Source organism: Marmota flaviventris, chromosome 8, assembly GCF_047511675.1.
Source record: "Marmota flaviventris isolate mMarFla1 chromosome 8, mMarFla1.hap1, whole genome shotgun sequence".
Lineage (NCBI taxonomy): Eukaryota > Metazoa > Chordata > Mammalia > Rodentia > Sciuridae > Marmota > Marmota flaviventris.
Genome location: NC_092505.1, coordinates 120,789,470 through 120,807,665, shown reverse-complemented (window position 1 = coordinate 120,807,665; position 18,196 = coordinate 120,789,470). Strand labels below are relative to the sequence as shown.

General features: G+C 38.0%; 1 protein-coding gene across 1 annotated transcript in view; it reads right to left on the bottom strand.

Moving 5' to 3' along the window:
• Positions 1 to 3,793: 3,793 nt before the first annotated feature.
• Xrn1 (5'-3' exoribonuclease 1) overlaps positions 3,794 to 18,196 on the bottom strand; it is a 116,479-nt gene continuing 102,076 nt past the window's right edge. The window contains exons 40-41 of the mRNA XM_027933726.2: positions 16,465 to 16,622; positions 3,794 to 8,631 (exon numbers count right to left, since the gene is read on the bottom strand). Of these exons, the coding sequence (XP_027789527.1) occupies positions 8,326 to 8,631; positions 16,465 to 16,622 (464 nt within the window). The 3' untranslated portion in view covers positions 3,794 to 8,325. The remainder of the gene's footprint in view (positions 8,632 to 16,464; positions 16,623 to 18,196) is intronic.

The window sequence follows — 18,196 nt, the reverse complement described above, 5'->3', positions numbered from 1 at the left end:
CAGCCCACACCTTGAACTTTTGATCCAACTGACTCAGCCTCCTCAGTTGCTAGGATTACAGGCTCTTACTGTTATTTTTATGGACTGAGTGGTGCAAGATGAATGGAGGGAAAATAGTGCAATACTGCAACAACTGCAGTAGTCCAAGTAGGAGAGGAAGAGGAACTGCATTAAGGGTTGAATTATAAAGACGGACAGACAAGGCAGACTATCATAGGAGGTAGCAATGCTCCAGGACTTGAGGTCAGTGCATGGAATGTGTGTGAGGCAAGTGGATGCTTTATGTAACGATGACCAACATTATCTGTGCCAGTCAGTGTAGAAACATCACATGATGACATTTCAGGCAAAAAAAAAAAAAAAAAAAAGTGATGACTTACTTCACTCAGTGGCCGTAAGGAATTGTAATTGGGAAATCATCACCTGATAATACTAGAGCTACCAGTTAAGCTTCCATTGGTGTTTGACTAAGCTTTTAAGTAGGGAGAAATTGTGAATGTGTGCATATTTGTGTGTGTGTGTGCAATTCAAGAAAGATTACCTGGCAATAGTAGATTACAGTTTTTAATATTGTGGTGTTGGGGATTGAACCCAAGGACTTGTGCATGCGGGGCAAGAACTCTACCAACTCAGCTCTCTACCCCAGCCCCTACCAGTTTTTTTTTTTTTTTTAAGCAAATAGATGCTGGGGTTGTAACTCTGTGGCAAAGCACTTGTCTAGCATGCTCAAGGCCCTGGGTTTGACACCAGCCTCCCTCCCCCATGCAAAAAAAGTAAAGGTCACAAAAACTGTATTAGTCATTTGTCTTGTTGCACATGTCTGTGGATGAATCTGGGGTTTAAGCTCCTAGGATCTTTGCTTACAAACACCAGTATTTGTCTCACTGCTAATTTGGGCTTTGCATCCTACTTTTTTTTTTTTTTTTTCGAGAGAGAGAGAGAGAGAGAGAGAGAATTTTTTAAAAAATATTTATTCTTTAGTTTTCGGCGGACACAACATCTTTGTTTGTATGTGGTGCTGAGGATCGAACCTGGGCCGCACATATGCCAGGCGAGCGCGCTACAGCTTAAGCCACATCCCCAGCCCTGCATCCTACTTTCAGTTGAGTCTTTTTTTTTTTTTTTTTGGTACAGGGGATTAAACCCCGGGGCATTTAACCACTCGGCCACATCCCCAGCCTTTTTTACTTTTTATTTTGAGACAGGGTCTTGTGTGGGAAGCCACTCCTGAACTATTTAGTGTCTTCACTCTGCATTGAGCCAAGGAGGTTTTGGTTTGGCATTGCAAGTGGCTCCTCCCGCTTAATGGATGACGCAATGCAGATGACCCAAGTCTTGGCTCAGTTAGGAAGGCTGCTTTCCTAGATCCAGAATTGGATGTGACCCACTGGGCCTGGACAGCCCACCGCCTACCTGATTTGGCAGAATATCATTCTATGGAAAACCTTTGAGGTTTTCCCCGTATATAATAAAGCAAATGTGGGCTCTTGGTTTCTCTCTTGACCCCTAAGTTTAAAGAGCCGTCCCACCTCTGCTCTCTGAAATTAGTTTCTGTGTAGTGTGGTTTTTTCACCGCCTTCTTAGCTTTATGTCGCAGCCAGCCCTCCTCATGAGTAGGGAACACAAATTCCACTGCCTACGCGGATGTGGGTGACAGTCTTGCTAAGTTGCTGAGACTGGCTTTGAACTTGGAATCCTCCTGCCTCAGCCTTCAAGTTGCTGGGATTACAGATGTGAACCACTGTACTTGGCTCAGCTGACTCCTTTTATGAGGACTTTCATTATCACCCTGTAACTTAAACCCCAAGGTGATGGAATTAAGAGGTGAGAATTTTTGGAAGTGATTAAGTCATGCAGGCCCTGACCTCATGAACGGGATTAATGCTGTTATTTTAAAAAATGCATTCATGTAATCCCAGCTACTTGGAGAGGCTGAGGCAGGAGGATCTGGAGTTCAAGGCCATCCTGGGCAACTTAGTGACTCCATGTAGGGAAGGGGCAGAAAAGCTTCAGAGAGCTTCCTGGCCTTTTTGCCTGTTTGCCTTCTGCCCTGGGAGAAGCAAGGACTCAGGCAAGAGACTCCATCCATGAAGCAAAGGGCAAGGCTTCACCAGACACTGATTCTTCTGATATTACTTTGGATTTCCTCCAGAAATGTGAGAAATAAATTTCTATTACTATTATTTACAAATTATGCAGTCTAAGGTATTTTGTTATAGCAGCAGGTACAGACTGAGACAGACCCCAACAGTTACTACTTATGAAATTCCCTTGAGCCCTTTTCTTTGATTAGGGTCACAGGTTTTCCCTTGTCGTGGTCAGGAGGGATAGTTACTGAATGAAGTGGAAAAGCAGCTAGCTAGGTCTCCATGGGTAGTCTTAGCCCACATGCTTCCTCCTGGGCCAAGGTGGCCAAATGCCTTATCAGAATGTGCTCATTCCTCATGAGCTTGAGTAAAGTACAAGGAGGTCTCAGGTTCATGGGGGAGACCTGGAGTAGATATAGCAAGAAGACATGTGCTTCCCTCTTTACCCTTTTCCCAACTACTACCTATGCTATTGTAGAGAGACTTTGGCAAAATAATGCATCAGAGTTCTATTTTGAGACATGGTCAGTGATAGGTTTGTGAGTCCTGTCAACTCCCTGGCCTTAAGAATAGGAATAGGGCTGGGGTTGTGGCTCAGTGGTAGAGCGCTCGCTTAGCACATGTGAGGCCCTGGGTTCGATCCTCAGCACCACATAAAAATAAATAAATAAAGGTATTGTGTCCAATTACAACTAAAAAATAAATATTAAAAAAAAAGGAATAGGGGGGCCAGGATGGTGGCACAGTGGTAGAGCACTTGCCTAGCATGCATGAAGCACTGGGTTCAATCCCCGGTACCACATAAAATAAATAAATAAACAAATAAATAAATAAATAAATAAAGGTATTGTGTCCATCTATTAAAAAAAAAAAAGAATAGGAATTAGGGGCTGGGGGTAAAGCTCTGTGCCACACACAATGCCTGCTCCAGGGGTGGGGGAACTGGAATTAGCCGCTTTCTTCGTGGCTCTACAAGGATCTTCCTCTGCAATGAGAAGAAATGTAGAGGGACTCATGAGAGGGAAAACAGAAAAGGAATCTTACAGGTACCTAAGTGAGGTATGGACTTTGTCCAAACTGGGTGCCAAAAGGTGACTCAGAACAGTGAGGTATGACACCACCCAGAGGACCGTGTGCTTAATATAGTATACAGGCGATGACCACTGTTACTACTAATACTTGTAAAGAAGCTACCCTTGCCTGGTGCTTCACACATGTGAAGACAAGGGTGCTGTTTGCTTCCTTTAGAAGATGAGGAATCTGAGGCTTATACCTTACATAATTTGCCAATGATAACATGATAATGATTCATTTACTACTAGCAAGAGGTAAAGCTGGGTCTGAACCACAGCCATGGAATCTGCCATTCCAGTTTTCCTCACCAGCCACACTATCTTGGTTTACTATATGACACAGCATGGAGATTAGATATGAAAGGAGATGGGGCCAGTGTGGTGGTGCACGCTTATAATCCTAGTGGCTCAGGAGGCTGAGGCAGGAGGATAGCGAATTCAAAGCCAGCCTCAGCAAAAGTGAGGCACTAAGCAACTTAGAGAGACCCTGTCTCTAAATAAAATACAAAATAGGGCTAGGGATGTGGCTCAGTGGTCAAGTGCCCCCGAGTTCAATCCCTGGTACCAAAAAAAAGGGGTTTAAGTGAAAAGTATGTTTCTATTTTTTATATTAAAGCAATCAGAACAAACAACTTATGAAATCATTCTTAAATTTTTAATTAAAATCCATACAGCATTTAACATGTATAGCAACTCTTTCAGTGAATCTTATATTTTAAAATCCCTTTGCACAGAATTTTGAGGCTAACTTCATGCTAGAAATTTACAAATGTACAACTTAACAACACAAAAATACATTCGGAATCCATTCCAATGCAAGTTAAAAACACTTTAATTGGCAGACAATGTAAAGATATTTAAAAAACAAAAACTACAAAATGAGCACATAAAAGTCTTCCCTTTTGAATTTTTAATAAAATACTGCTCTGTATAAGATCTAATGAAAAATTCCAGTTACTTATAAAATAGTTATATGAGAAAAGAAATGAATTAAAATTTTATGTATGTGTATGAATCATACTTAATTATGTTGTTTAAATGAACAAAATATTGAATACATTAATGACACAGCACACCACGTATTATTCATACATCAAAATAGTTGAAAACACTCAAGCAATTTGATGCAGGCAACAGGAAATAAAAAATAAAATAAATAAAATCCAAAAAATACAAACACTAAACACCCCTTAACTGTAAGGGAAAGAAAGAAATGAAAGAACTTAAATCAAACTGTGGACCAAATTCTCACTTCTATCATTTCATGAGAAACAGTGTGAGAATTTGGTTTCAAATTACTAAAATAGCTACAGAAACTTACTTACTTGGCCTGGAAAACTTAATAGTATACTAGCTGCTGAAATAATCAATAGTCATGGTGTACTGTGGGAAAGAATAATTTTTACAGGTTGAACTACATAAAAAAACATATCTATTGGAAACCACAGTCTCCCTGACAAATTGCACTTGAGATGGCTGAATGCATTGATTGAGCAAGGCATTATTATTGGTTCACAGGGACACGGACACGGACACGGACACACACACTCACACACAGAGACACACAAATACAAAAGCAGCTGTGGATTGCTGACATTCTTGACTACCAGAACTATTTTCTACATTTTATCCCCCTCTTTTTAAAAGAAGGATCTGATGTCTGTTAACTCAGTGAGCTAGCAGTGAAACTTGGGGCCATCTGTGTGATCTGTCCTGTTGCTGGAAACCTGGTCTGTTCCAACCATTTCCTATTGCGTCCTGGCAGGAGGAGGACAGTGATGAAATTATGAATTAAGTCAGTGTGAAAAATATGCACTTTTAGAATTTTAAGCTTTATTCTGACGATCAAAGGGAGTGCCTGCAGAAATGACTGCTTCACTGACAAAGCTTAGAGAATGTATGTACACAAGGCATTATTTACTATCTGTAGAAAAAGAACAATGAACTTCTGTGGTTGATTTCTTTTTAAAGACAGAGAATGTCTTTCACAGTAATTATTCTCTCTAATTAATTAATAATCTCCTACAGTAAAAATATGACTTGGAACCAAGATAGTACAAAGAAACAGAGCCCCCCTTGAAATCTAAGAAGCCTGGTTACTTTTTAAAAAGATGCTTTGAATAGTGGGAAGAAGCATGAAAGAACTAACTTCAGTGGAGATCTGCACACCTCTATCCATCTCATGGAAGGTAAAAATCAGATGACCAGTATAAAAAATTAATGGTTTGTTAATATAAATAGATGATTAAAAAAGGAATGCATAAAAATACCCCATAACTTGACCCCAATTCCTTGAGCTAGAAAACACACTGATGGATGTCTATCTACAGTTTCCCTCTGACTGCCTCCTTCCCTTAAAACTAAGAATGCAGATTGGTCTAAAACCAGAGTGAACACCTGATCACAGCAAATAAAATAAAAAAACTTGCATCGATGGTTCTTTATCCCTTCCATCAATAGGGAAAAAAAAAATCTCTTAATCTTCCCTACTTACCTGTTTAAAAAGCAAGCAAAATCTCAATTAGAAACTAAGATTTAATACAGGTAAATATAATTTTTCATGCAACTGAATCTTGGACATTAAAGACTTAAATATACATGATATTAAATCAATTAATACACTTTATCTGTCAAAGTATGAAAACAAGGTAACGACTAGGTGATGCAAGAAATTGTGAACAGGAGGAGTGAGACTGAAGAATCAACCTTCAGTATTCACTTAACTTGCTAAAAAAAGAATTGTTAAACAAGGACATTTAGAAATAATATTTCAGTGAAGAGAGAAAAGATTTAAATAGATTAAAATCCTCTAGTTATGTGGAAACATGAAGTAATCTGGGGAGTCTGTCCCTTCTGTGCCCTACATAGTCCACCATTTCCACAAAAAGTCCAATAGTTTAATGAGCATTTAATTTGGGAGTGATTTTGGTCCATCCCATCCCAAAGAGAAAAATCTTGTTTCTCAAAGTCTAGTCGTTTTTCAGATGCACTAGACCCATCAGACATGACTATCAATGGATCCTGTCCATTGATGTCTAACGACCATCATGCTATAAAGATGGACTCTGCCACATCTTTCACTGGAATAGGTGTACAAGGGAGAAAAAGGATAGAGAATGCCTGACCACTGTCCAGCCATTATAGAGCTCTCTCCCATTTCTCTTCAGTCTTGACCTTTAGAAAAATATGTTTAAAAAAGTACTTTTACTGATTATTCACAAGGAGCTTGCTGGACTCAAACATGGCATAAGTGCCCCCTGGGGTTCAATGGCACTATGTTTACTAAAATTTCTCTTGGGAGTTTTCAGATGGTCTGTGCTCCCTCCTCTGTGTTTCATACAGATGTAGGCCACATACTGTTGATAGAACTGCTACACAGGAGTGATGAGTGAGGCAGTTCTTGAATGCTGGAGTTTGTACAGTTTGGTGAGGTGACAAATATTACACTTAAAAGTAGAAAGAGGTCAACCTAATATTATTGTCACAATATAACTTTTCCCTTGTACCCCCATAATAAATGTCTCATTTTAAAGCAAAGAGAGAATTTTTGAGGCCATAAAGATAAACATTGAGAACTACTTGAGCCTCATCACTTAACACCTATTACAGATAGAGACAAGGAAATGATGGGAACTGTGGACAAACATCGGAGCCTAGGAAAATGACAGAGAAGAATCACAGAAACTCATATGACCATAATACATGACAGATACAGACCATTTATCTCTATACTAAAGGCACTACTAATATACAAATATCCGGCTAACATTTAGAGACACTCTGAAATCAGCCATTAGAAAAAAGGAATTCATTTAGTTCAATATCAGCATTTTAAAAAAACAGACGACTTTGACACTCATGGCAGAGTTTTCAATGAGCTAAATGAAATCAGATATGATAATAAGCAGCTCTGTATAAAGACTGTGGCTCCCACTTTTAAAAAAGTACGATAACTTTCTTCCTTAAAAATATAAGCATATCACAAAAACTAAAAGATAAATATATATATATATGTGTGTGTGTGTGTGTGTGTGTGTATAGGGAGATACAAACCCAGGCCCTGGTACCACTGAGAAATTTTCATAAATTCTAAATCATTTCAATGGTTTGAACAACACACATCCACACGTGACATGCAAAGACAGAATGCCAGTGTCACTGACCAGCTGAGCATACAGCTCAAGGGTAGAACTAGAATGAGTAAAGAGCACACATCACAAACTGCCAATGGTGTCTGTACCACAGCGCACCTTGGAATTGAAAGCTAGAATTCCATCAGTTCCAGGAACAACAACGAGCTCTCATACATGTTAAGTAAGCAAATAAAAAGCTATAGGAAAGAACAACACAATTTAACAACATGATTAATATTTTTGTACTTTGTTCTATTAGAAGAGTAATTTGTAATCATTGTACCCTGTGGATTTAGAAATTTAATTTTATTAGAAATTACTAATGCTGGTTCTTGAATAATCTAAAAAATTCTAATTACTCAAATTTAAATTGCTATTTATAGTTCTAAGCAGATGGATGAAATATTCTGATTAGTACTCTATAGTTGCTTTGGTACAAAATTTAGAATAAAGCAAAACTGGCAGCACCACAACCAGTGTGATTACTTCACAGCAGGTCTAAAGGACCCTCAGAGATAAGAGCACATAAATACAATACACATAGTAAGAGCCATTCTCTTGATAATTTTGTTACATCATTAAAAAGAGAAATAAAATCCACATCCAGAAAATTATATTTTAGGCCCAATTTTCATGCTTCATTTAATTATCCCTCAATGATAGTGTAAAAGATGTTTACTATTATTGCTAATATGATGTCTACTTCATAGTTCAAGGAAGCTTCTAATGAGGCCAATGGTTAGAGTGGTACATTTTAACGCTTAGCCCACTGAAATTCATTTTAACAAAAGGTTTAATTTAGTATTTTTTCTTTTTACAACTTTATTGAGGTATAATTGACGTACAACAAACTGCACATATTTAAAGTGCACAATTTGATATATAGTCTTTTAAATAGCATGAAAAGTGCCTGACGACTTAAAAATTAAAAATATTCAAACATATTATTTTAAAATAGTACATTTATGAGATATGGATTTATAAAAAGGTGATGGAAATAAAAGAAATTATTTTAATTCCCAAGTACCAAATTTATTCAGAAGGTTTAGAAATTCCAAAATTGACAGCCAGTTTTCTTGATTTTCTTCTAGAAGAAGAGCTTGGTGTTGACTTCTGGTGAGACGTATTGTGGCCTTGGGAGGCAGTTTCAACTTGAAAAGAAGATGCAGGTTGAGCAAGCTGAGAGGACTTTAAAGGGCCTGATGAGCTTTCCTGTGGAATCACTCTGGTGTCATCAGAAGAGCTGGGCTTGCTAGTCTGAAGTGGGGTGGCTTGAGAAGAACTCTGGGCCTCCTTATTCTCAAAGTTCTTTTTGTTTGCAACCCTTTTTTTGGTAACCTTTAAGGAATAAAAGCATTATTAACCAGTAGTGTAGGAGAAAAAAAAAACTATTCAAGAAATATTATAAACCATGCTGCTAATATTTGTCAATCACTGCTGATTTGTGACATTTACTTATAATTTCCAAATCAGACCTTAATAATTTTTTATATATACTTTTAAATTTTTTTAGTTATACATGGGCACAATATCTTTATTTTGTTTATTTATCTTCATGTGGTCCTGAGGATCGAACCCAGTGCCTCACATGTGCGTGGCAAATGCTCTGCTACTGAGCCACAACCCCAGCCCCAGACTTTAATAATTTGAAAAACTCAGTTGCAAGAAAATATTAAAACATCTTCCATAACTAAAATTTTAAAAAGTTATATTTCTTATTTTCAATCACTTTGTATTAGAATACTGTATTATTACTTGCTATAATCATTACTATTTTTAGAACACAAACTGAGCAGGGACCAGGTTAGATGCGTCACTACATTTTCAGTTCCTAGACCAGTACTAAATTTCTTTTCTTCTCTTTTCTTTTTCTTCTGAAAAAAAAAATGTGGATGTCTCCTTAATTTTTTTAAAATTTTTCCCCTATTTTTTATTGCTGCATCATAATTATTATACATAATGGTGGGATTCATTGTTACATATTTGTACATGCACAGGAGGAAACAATAATTTGGCCAATATCATTCCCCAGTACTTCCCCTTTTTCTCCCACACTGGTCCCCTTCCTGAACTCTGCTGAGTTCCCTTTGCTTTTCAGATAACAACTCCTCCTTCACAATGCAATCTTAATATGTTGTTGAATGTAATTTGCTAATATTTTATTAAGGAGTTTTGCATTTAGATTCATCAGGAATGTTGGTCCCTCTTGTGTTGTTATCAGGGTGATACTGGTTTTTCACAGAATGAATTTAGAAGTATTCCACCCTTTTCTATTTCATGGAATACACTGTGGAGCATTGGCATTAGTTCTTCTTTAAAGGTCTATTTTAGGGGCTGGGGTTGTGGCTCAGCGGTAGGATGCTCACCTAGCATGTGCGAGGCTCTGGGTTCGATCCTCAGCACCATATAAAAAATAAGTAAGTAAATAAAGGTATTGTGTTAACCACAACTAAAAAAAAAAAAAATATATATATATATATAAAGGTCTATTTTAGTCACCTTTTTTACTGCTGTGATCAAAAGACCTGACAAGAACAATTTTAGAGGAGGAAAAGATTATTTGGTGCTCACAGTTTCAGAGGTCTCAGTTCACAGATGGCTGATTCTGTTGTTCTGGGCCTAAGGTAAGGCAGAGCACCATGGCAGAAGGGTGTGGAGGAGGAAAACAGCAAGTGATGGGGTTGGCGGAGGACGTTGAGTATTCTGCTCACCAGGGACAAAATATAAACCCCAAAAGCAACCCCCGCCTCCATGATCTATCTCCTCCAGCCACATCCTACCTGTCTACATTTAGTGCTCAGTTAATCCCTGAGTGGATTAACGCACTGATGAGATTTGGCCCCTCATAAACTCAGTCAATTCACTTCTGAATTTTCTTGCATTGTGTCACATATGAGCTTTCACAGGACACCTCATATCTAAACCATAATAAGGTCTGATAGAATTCAGCTGAAAATCCAGCTAGTCCTGGGCTTTTCTTTGTTGAAATTCTCTTAATGACTGCTTCTATCTCATTGCTTGTTCCTGGTCTATTTGGGTTTTCTCTGTCCTCTTCACTCAATTTGGCAGAGAATATGTATCTAGGAATATATCCAATTCTTCTAGATTTTCTAATATATTGGGATATAAATTTTCAAAATAATCCCTAATGATCCTCTGGATTTCTGTGATGTGTGTGATGATTTTTTTTCCTTATGCATCTCTAATGTTATGAATTTGGGTCTTATCTTTTTCTTTTGGTTAATTTGGCTAAGGGTTTATTCATCCTGTATATCTTTTAAAATAACTGACTCTTTGTTTTCACTGATCCTTTGTAGGCACTAATGGATATAAACTTTCCTCTTAGAACCACTCTCATAGTGTCCCAGAGGTTCTGGTATGTTATATCACTATTCTTGTTTGAGTCTAAGAATTTAAAAATTTATCTTAATTTCTTCTATTATCCATTCATCATTCAAAATTGTATTGTTCAATCTTCATGAGTTTATACAATTTCTGTAGTTTTGTTTTTGGTGTTGAGTCCTAATTTTATTTCATTTTGATCAGATAAGATTCAAAGAATTGTACTGTTCTTCTTGTATTTGCTGAGATTTGTTTTGTGGCCTAAAATATGGCCTATTTTGAAGAAAGTTCTATAAGCAGCTGAGAAGAAAGTAAATGCTGTTGTATGGAACATTCTATACATTTCCGTTAATTTCATTTGATTTATAATATATTTTAGATCTGAAGGGTCTTTACTGATATTTTGTCTGGACATTCTATCTACTCATGAGAGAAGTGTGTTGAAATTACCCAATATTATTATACTAGGGTCCCAGACAAGTAGTGTCTGTTTTATGTACTTAGGAACACCGATGTTTGGGGAATAAATATTTACTGTTGTATCTTCTTGTTGGATTGTTCCCTTTGCCAGTATAAAGTGACCTTCTTTGTCTCTTCTGATTATTTTTAGCTTGTAGTCTACTTTGTCAGATATGAGAGTAGCTATTCCTGCGTGTTTCAGGGCTCCATTTGCATGCTATACCAATTTTCCTCATTTCAATTTCAGCCTGTGGGGCTATCTTTGTCTATAAGGTAAGTCTTTTGAAAACAACATATAGTTGGGTCTTGTTTTTTTTTTGGGTGTGTGCATTTCCTTTTTTAATTTTCTTTGTACTGAGGTTTGAACCCAGGGATGCTTTACCACTGAGCTACCTCCCCAGTTCTTTTTTATTTTGAGACAGTGTCTTATTGTTCCTTAGGGCCTAAGTTACCCAGGCTGGCCTCAAACTTGAGATCCTCCCGCCTCAGCCTTCCAAGTCACTGGAATTATAGGTATGTACCACTATACCTGGTTGTGGATCTTGTTTTAAAATGTATTCTGCTAGCCTGTGTGTTTTAATTGGAGAGTTGAGCCCATTTACACCCTATGTTATTATAGAGATTTTTATTCCTGCCACTTTTTTTCTAATTTGACTCTATTTCTCATTTGCTTAGCTATTCTTCAAATGAAATCTGCCCACTTGTAAGCTTTAGGGTTTGTTCTTGAGTTCTTCAGTATATGGTAGTTAAGTATTTCCTGTAGTGCTGGCTTAGTAGTAATGTATTCTTTTAGTGCCTTCTTATCTTGGAAGGTTTTTATTTCTCCTTTGATTTTGAAGGATAACTTTGTTAGATTTAGTAATCTTGGTTGAGTTATTTTCTCTCAGGGCTTAGAACACATTATTCCAAACCTTCCTGGAGTCTAGAGTTTGTGCTAAGAAATCAGATTAATTCTGATTGATTGGCTTGCCTCTAAATATAACCTGATGTTTTTATCTTAAGGTTTAAAAAATTATATTCTGGTTATGTATGTTAGGCATTTTAATTATAATGCGTTGTGAAGAGTTTCTTTCTTTCTTTTATTTATTTTTTTGCTGAAAAACTCAGGGGCACTCAACCACTGACAACATCCCCAACCCTATTTTGTATTTTATTTAGAGACAGGGTCTCACTGAATTGCTTAGCACCTCACTAAATTGCTGAGGTTGGCTTTGAATTCGCAACTCTCCTGTCTCAGCCTCCTAAACTGCTGGGATTACAGGTGTGTACCACTGTGCCTGGCAAGAGTTTCTTTTTTGATTTTGTCTATTTAGGGTTCTGAATATCTCTTATATCTGGATGTCCATCTCATTCTCAAGGTTTGGAAACTTTTATTATTTCCCTGAAGAGGTTATTCATTTCATTAGCATGCATCTCACAATCCTCTCTAATTCCAATGATTCTCAAATCTGGTCTCTTAATGTTGTCTAAGAGGTCTATTATATTCTGATCATGGTTACTTCTTTTCTTTAATATGTCTGTTCAAGGCTGGTTACTTCATCTCCAAACTCTGAAATTCTATCTTTAGTGTGGTCTACTCTATTAGAGAGACTTTCAACTGAACTTTTTAATTTATTTATTCTGTTTTTCATTTTCTAGATTTGTTTGGTTATTCTTCAATAACTTTATCTCCTTACTGAATTTCTCATTCCTCTTCTGTACTGACCTCCTTAATTCATTCAGTTGTTCTTCTTTGTTCTTTTGGAATTCATTGATCACCATTCTTTTGAATTCTTTATCTGATATTTTATCCATTTCAATATCTTTGGAGTCAGTTGCTGGTGAATCATAAACTTTAGAAGGCATTGTGTTACTTTATTTTTTCACATTTCTTGTATTCATGTATTAGGTTTTATGCATATATTGGGAAAGATTTTTCTTCCATTTACATGTGGACATTTTTACAGAACAGCCTTTTATTGCCAGAGTAGGTCTGGGATAAGTGATTTTTTTCCCCCAATATATTTTCAAGCAGGATTTCTAGTATAGTTTCCCTGCTAGTTCTTTAGTGATTTAGTGTATTTTGACAGAGTGTATATTGTGTCAGAGCTCGAGGATTCCACTTTCCCTCTAAGTCTCAAAGGACTGGGATCCTTTTTATGGGTCTGGCAATTGTAATATATACAGCAGAGCATGTAGGTATATCTTCTTGTGACAGCTCTTTTTCACTTAATAACTCTTTATTCTAAAGGAGTATGGCAGTGATCTAGATTGAGACCCCTCATAGGTGTGGTGTCCACAATCTTTTTGTTAATTCTCTGTGTTTTTGCTATAGGAGTAGCTGTCCATGGGTGGTCCTGAGGGCCTCCAGTAGCCATTCTTACTTGGGGCCTGGTTGTTCATTTGGATTTTTTGTCTCTTCTTTGTATCAAAGTCTGAGCAAGGTACACTGTTCTCTTGGCTGGATATCTCAGCAGCAGAGTCTGCACCCTGTGAACTTTTAGTTCATAGCACCTCACAGAGAAGGGGAAACAACCAACATCAACAACAGAAGCAAACAATATATAACACTAAAATACCCAGTTCCTACTATGACATTTATAACACTAATTATCACAAAAACAAGAATGGTGGGGTCAGCAATTGCCAAGAGCAAAAATGATAAGTAGTTGTGAACTAGATCTGGCATTAAATAGCAGTTGTCAATTATGCCATACATAGTATTAACAACTGTAACAACATGAATGGTAGAGGCATTAGCCAAATAGATCCAGAGATGGTAAAAATGCAGTTATTTAAGAGAAAAGAGATGTAACAGGATGGTACCTATAATTCCAGCGACTGAGGCAGAATTACAAGTTCAAGGCTAGCTTCAGCAACTGAGTGAGGCCCTAAGGGAGACCCTGTCTCAGAATTAAAAACATATGAATGGCTTGGGATGTGGCTCATGGGTTAAGTACCTCTGAGTTCAATACCCAGTACCTGCCCCCCCTGCAAAAAAAAAAAAGGTTTAGAATTGTCAAAGTGTGAACAGAGAGAAAGCAGGAGATGTAGCAAGTGATGGCTATTGAGAAGAAGGAGGGAAAAAAAAGCAGCAAAAGTAAAAAGAGAATAAGAGAATTTGGCTATTAGTGAAGAGAAGAGAAAAAATAAAAACAAATAAAAACAGAATGAAGGGGCTGGGGTTGTGGCTCAGCAGTAGAGTGCTCACCTAGTATGTGCAAGGTGCTGGGTTTGATCCTCAGCACCACATAAAAATAAATAAATAAAATACAGGTACTGTGTCCAACAACTAACAAAACAGAATGAAAATAAACAAAATTCCCTTCTGAGAGATAAGACAAAGAAAAATAATCACAAAAATGCTAAAAATGAAACAAAATAAGCAAATATTCATATATATATATCCACAAACCAATCAGCATAGCAAGAACACGGACAAAGTAAATTTACTGATCTTATTACCACTGAGGAAAAAGGAGGGGGCTGAGCTCCAGAGTCAGAGATGCAATGAGAGGCAGAGGACCCAACCCACACCTCTCCAGTCAGGACTTTGCCCCTCCTCTCCTTAGTGTACAGACAGTTACATCCTCTTGTGTCACCACACCTGGGCAGACTTAACAACCCATTTGTCTAGCAACTTTCACCCTCTCCAATGTCTGGGTTGGGGAGGTCCCTGCAGATCAATTTTCAAGTCAAGAACAGAAATTGTTAGTGAAGAGGGATGTGCTGACCCGAGAGGCTTCTCACCCATCCTACAAAAGGCAGTATGATACATAGCAAAAAAAAAAAAACCCAAAACAAACAACAACAACAAAAACAAAAACAAAAACAATCGATTGCTTAGAAGACAGGGTCAAGGGAGGCAGCCAGGCAGACAGCATTATACCAGGGAAAGCGGATGGGAGAGTCTATCAAGGAATCCCCCTTCCCCCAGAAAATCAGGCAAAGGAAAAAAATTCTTAATGAAAAATAAAGGAATCACCTCCACTAAGGTGGTCAAAACTGTTGATGAGGATGATCAATGCATATGCCTCACTTCCTGTTTCTTCCTGAGCTTTGTACCCCTTAGAGCAAGGGCTGGGGGTTGTTAACCCCTTCCTCTTTTTGTTTTGCTCACAGAGCTGCTAGCTACAAAGGCCTAAATTGAAGTTGGCTGAAATAGTTCTCAACTTCCCTTCTCACCATTATAAGAAGTACTGTTAACTGGAGCTCTATTCAGACAGAGAAGGTATGCATTCCCAGATGGGGCTGCTGCAGAGTTCTAAGAGGGAAGTTCCAGTGGCTGCGACTTATCTCTAATCAAGCCTTTGGGACTTTGTTGGGTGGTATCTGTTCTGGAGAGATTTATTCAACACACTTCTAGGACTGGGCAAATGCAATCTCTGTTGGGAGTCCAGATCTCAGAAGCCTCCTGAGAATTTTACTTGTAGAGTGGGGGAGCCAACCCTCCACAAGTCTCACACACTCCACTGTCCATGAATACAGCTTTCTCAGTCTCAGTTCCCAAGTATAATCACACCAACTGTTCCAATTTCCCAGCCCTCTGCAGCTGGTCATGTGAGCTGCCAGACTCAAAGGGAAAGGGAATTGCACTCCTCTCCATATCCTTGACTTGAATTACCCTGGGCACAATCTCCTTTGTGCTTGTTTCACATAATAAAATAAAGGTACTGTGTCCAACAACTAACTTTTTTTTGCTAGGTACACCATAGGCCACATGGTAGGCACTTGCAGGGACAGTATGGCAGTGTATGCTGTGATCTCCTGGCTACAGCATGGCCAGCCTCAAGATGCCTCCGCTTCTGCTCTCTGCTCGCCAGTTAACAGACAGCTCTTTTCAAGCACCAGTTTGCTGTGCAGTCAGTCACTAGTTCAGCTAAGTTTATATTGCTTTTCTGTTTTATAAGTTTTCTGTGCCAAATCTGTCAATTGTGTTTCTCTGTTTGTGCATCCCTTCCCTCTGAGGTGAACTGGCACTGCTGCTGCAACTGGCTTGGCTCCAATGTACTCTTCTTGGGCTTTGCTCACTGCACCCGAATTTCTAAGTCTCTAAGAGACTCAGCCCATCCATTATTGAATTTTAGTGAACTCCCTCTTTCACCCACCTTGCTGAGAAGCAGTACTTGAATCATGAGCCACGAGCAACTGGAAATACAGTCTTCCTCTAATCGGCCATCTTGAATCCTCTTTCTCTTATTTTTTTTTCTAGTGCTGGGGATTAAACCCAGGGACCCCTGCATAATGCTAGGCAAGTGCTCTACTACTGAACTATACCCACAATCCCTAGAGCTGGATTTCTAGATGGCAATGAATAAGTAAAACAAATAAATGAATTTTTATTGACATTCTTTGAACATTTAAAAAAATAATTCTCTTTCTAGGCCTCACCTGCAGAGGTATGAACTGATTGTGCACTCCACCTGGCATTCCTCCAGCCATGGGTATGGTCCCAGAATGTGATGTATGATGGAAGGGCTTCCCAGGAACTGGCACTGGTGGTCCCCATGGCATTGAGCCAAAGAGATGAGGTGAAGGCATCATATTAGCTGTTAAAAATCACAGAAAATCTTTCTCTTAGTAAAATTAAAGCCCTGAAATTTAAGACATCTTGCTGCTAAACTCCCCCACTCCTTAGCAAAAGGCTTACACTTAATTAATGTTGTTTACATCATTCAACCTCAGGATCTCTTCTTAGGACTGCGAACTGTCTAAATAAATGAATGTATCTGGACTGCAAAGACCAATAGTACCATATGCTGACAGGAACTGTAGGAATACCTGGAGTTACATTTTAAATAAATCTTGCCTGCCCTCAATGCTAAGTTGCTTCCATAGTGCTCCCAGATTACAACAAAACCCCAAAAAGCTCAAAACCTAAAATCCTAAAATCTGACCTCTTTCATATGGTATGTAGAATCTTGCTTTTCTCTCTTCTAATGTTTGTATTTCAAGGATATTTTTGCTTTGGCTTCTTATCAGCAACACATTATATTAAAGATTCTAAAACCTGATTTATCTGTGTGTGCTACTTGGGGAGCTTGTGAAATAGACTCCTGGGCAGACTTACCAACTTGGACCTACTCAGACTTGGAAGGCTCAGGAATCTGTATTGCTAACAAGCTCCTCAGGTGATCTGTATGCAGATAGCACCAGTGCAACATATGGGAACTACCGCATTTACCAGTGACAAGACAACTGCACATTGCTACTGAAGAAGATATGAAATATGTTCAAACCTTCTTCTCAGAGAGATCACAAAGCACTTATATTTTAATTAAAATGCAGATACTTGAGAAAAATATTTCCCCTCAGCAGAGAAAAATTGCAGTATATATCAGTGTTGTGAATTATGCATACACAAGTACTAGATGAAGAAAATTTTTATTTATTTATTTATGCAATACTGGGCATTTTACCTCCGAGCTACATCCTCAGCCCTTTAAAAATTTTTAAAAAAAATTTTGATAAGTTGCTAAGGATGGTCTTGAACTTTTGATTTTCTTACCTTAGCCTTCTAAGTAACTGAGATTGTAGGTGTGTGTTGCCAGATGGTAAAGAAAAATTTTAAAAAATGGTTGGGAAAACAGCTCAGTGCTAAAGTGTTTGCCTAGCATGTATGAGGCCATGGATTCAATTCCAAGCACACACACACACACACAAAAACAAAAATAAAACAATGTTAACCTTATGCATAGGTTTGCTTCATAATTTCTCCAACAAATCACTGATATAAATGTATTTTTCTCCATATTTTTAATTTACTTTTTTGTTTGTTTGTTTTGTTTTTTGAGCAGTACTGGGGATTGAACTCAGAGTCACTCTATCATTGAGCCACATTCTCAGCCCTTTAACTTTTATTTTGAGACAGGGTCTTATTAAATTGCTCAGGCTGGCCTCAAACTTGTGATTCTTCTGCCTCAGCCTCCAGAGTTGCTGCAATGACAGGCAAGCACCACCACCCGGCTACTGGATTCATTTTTAAAAGTGAAGAATCAGTCAAAATTAATTCGATGAATTAACAGTGATATTAGTACACTGAGTCTTGATGAAAACATTGTTTATACAGACAAAGGAATATCTGTGTAGTATAGTAACAAAACCATGGGCTTTGAAAACAGTC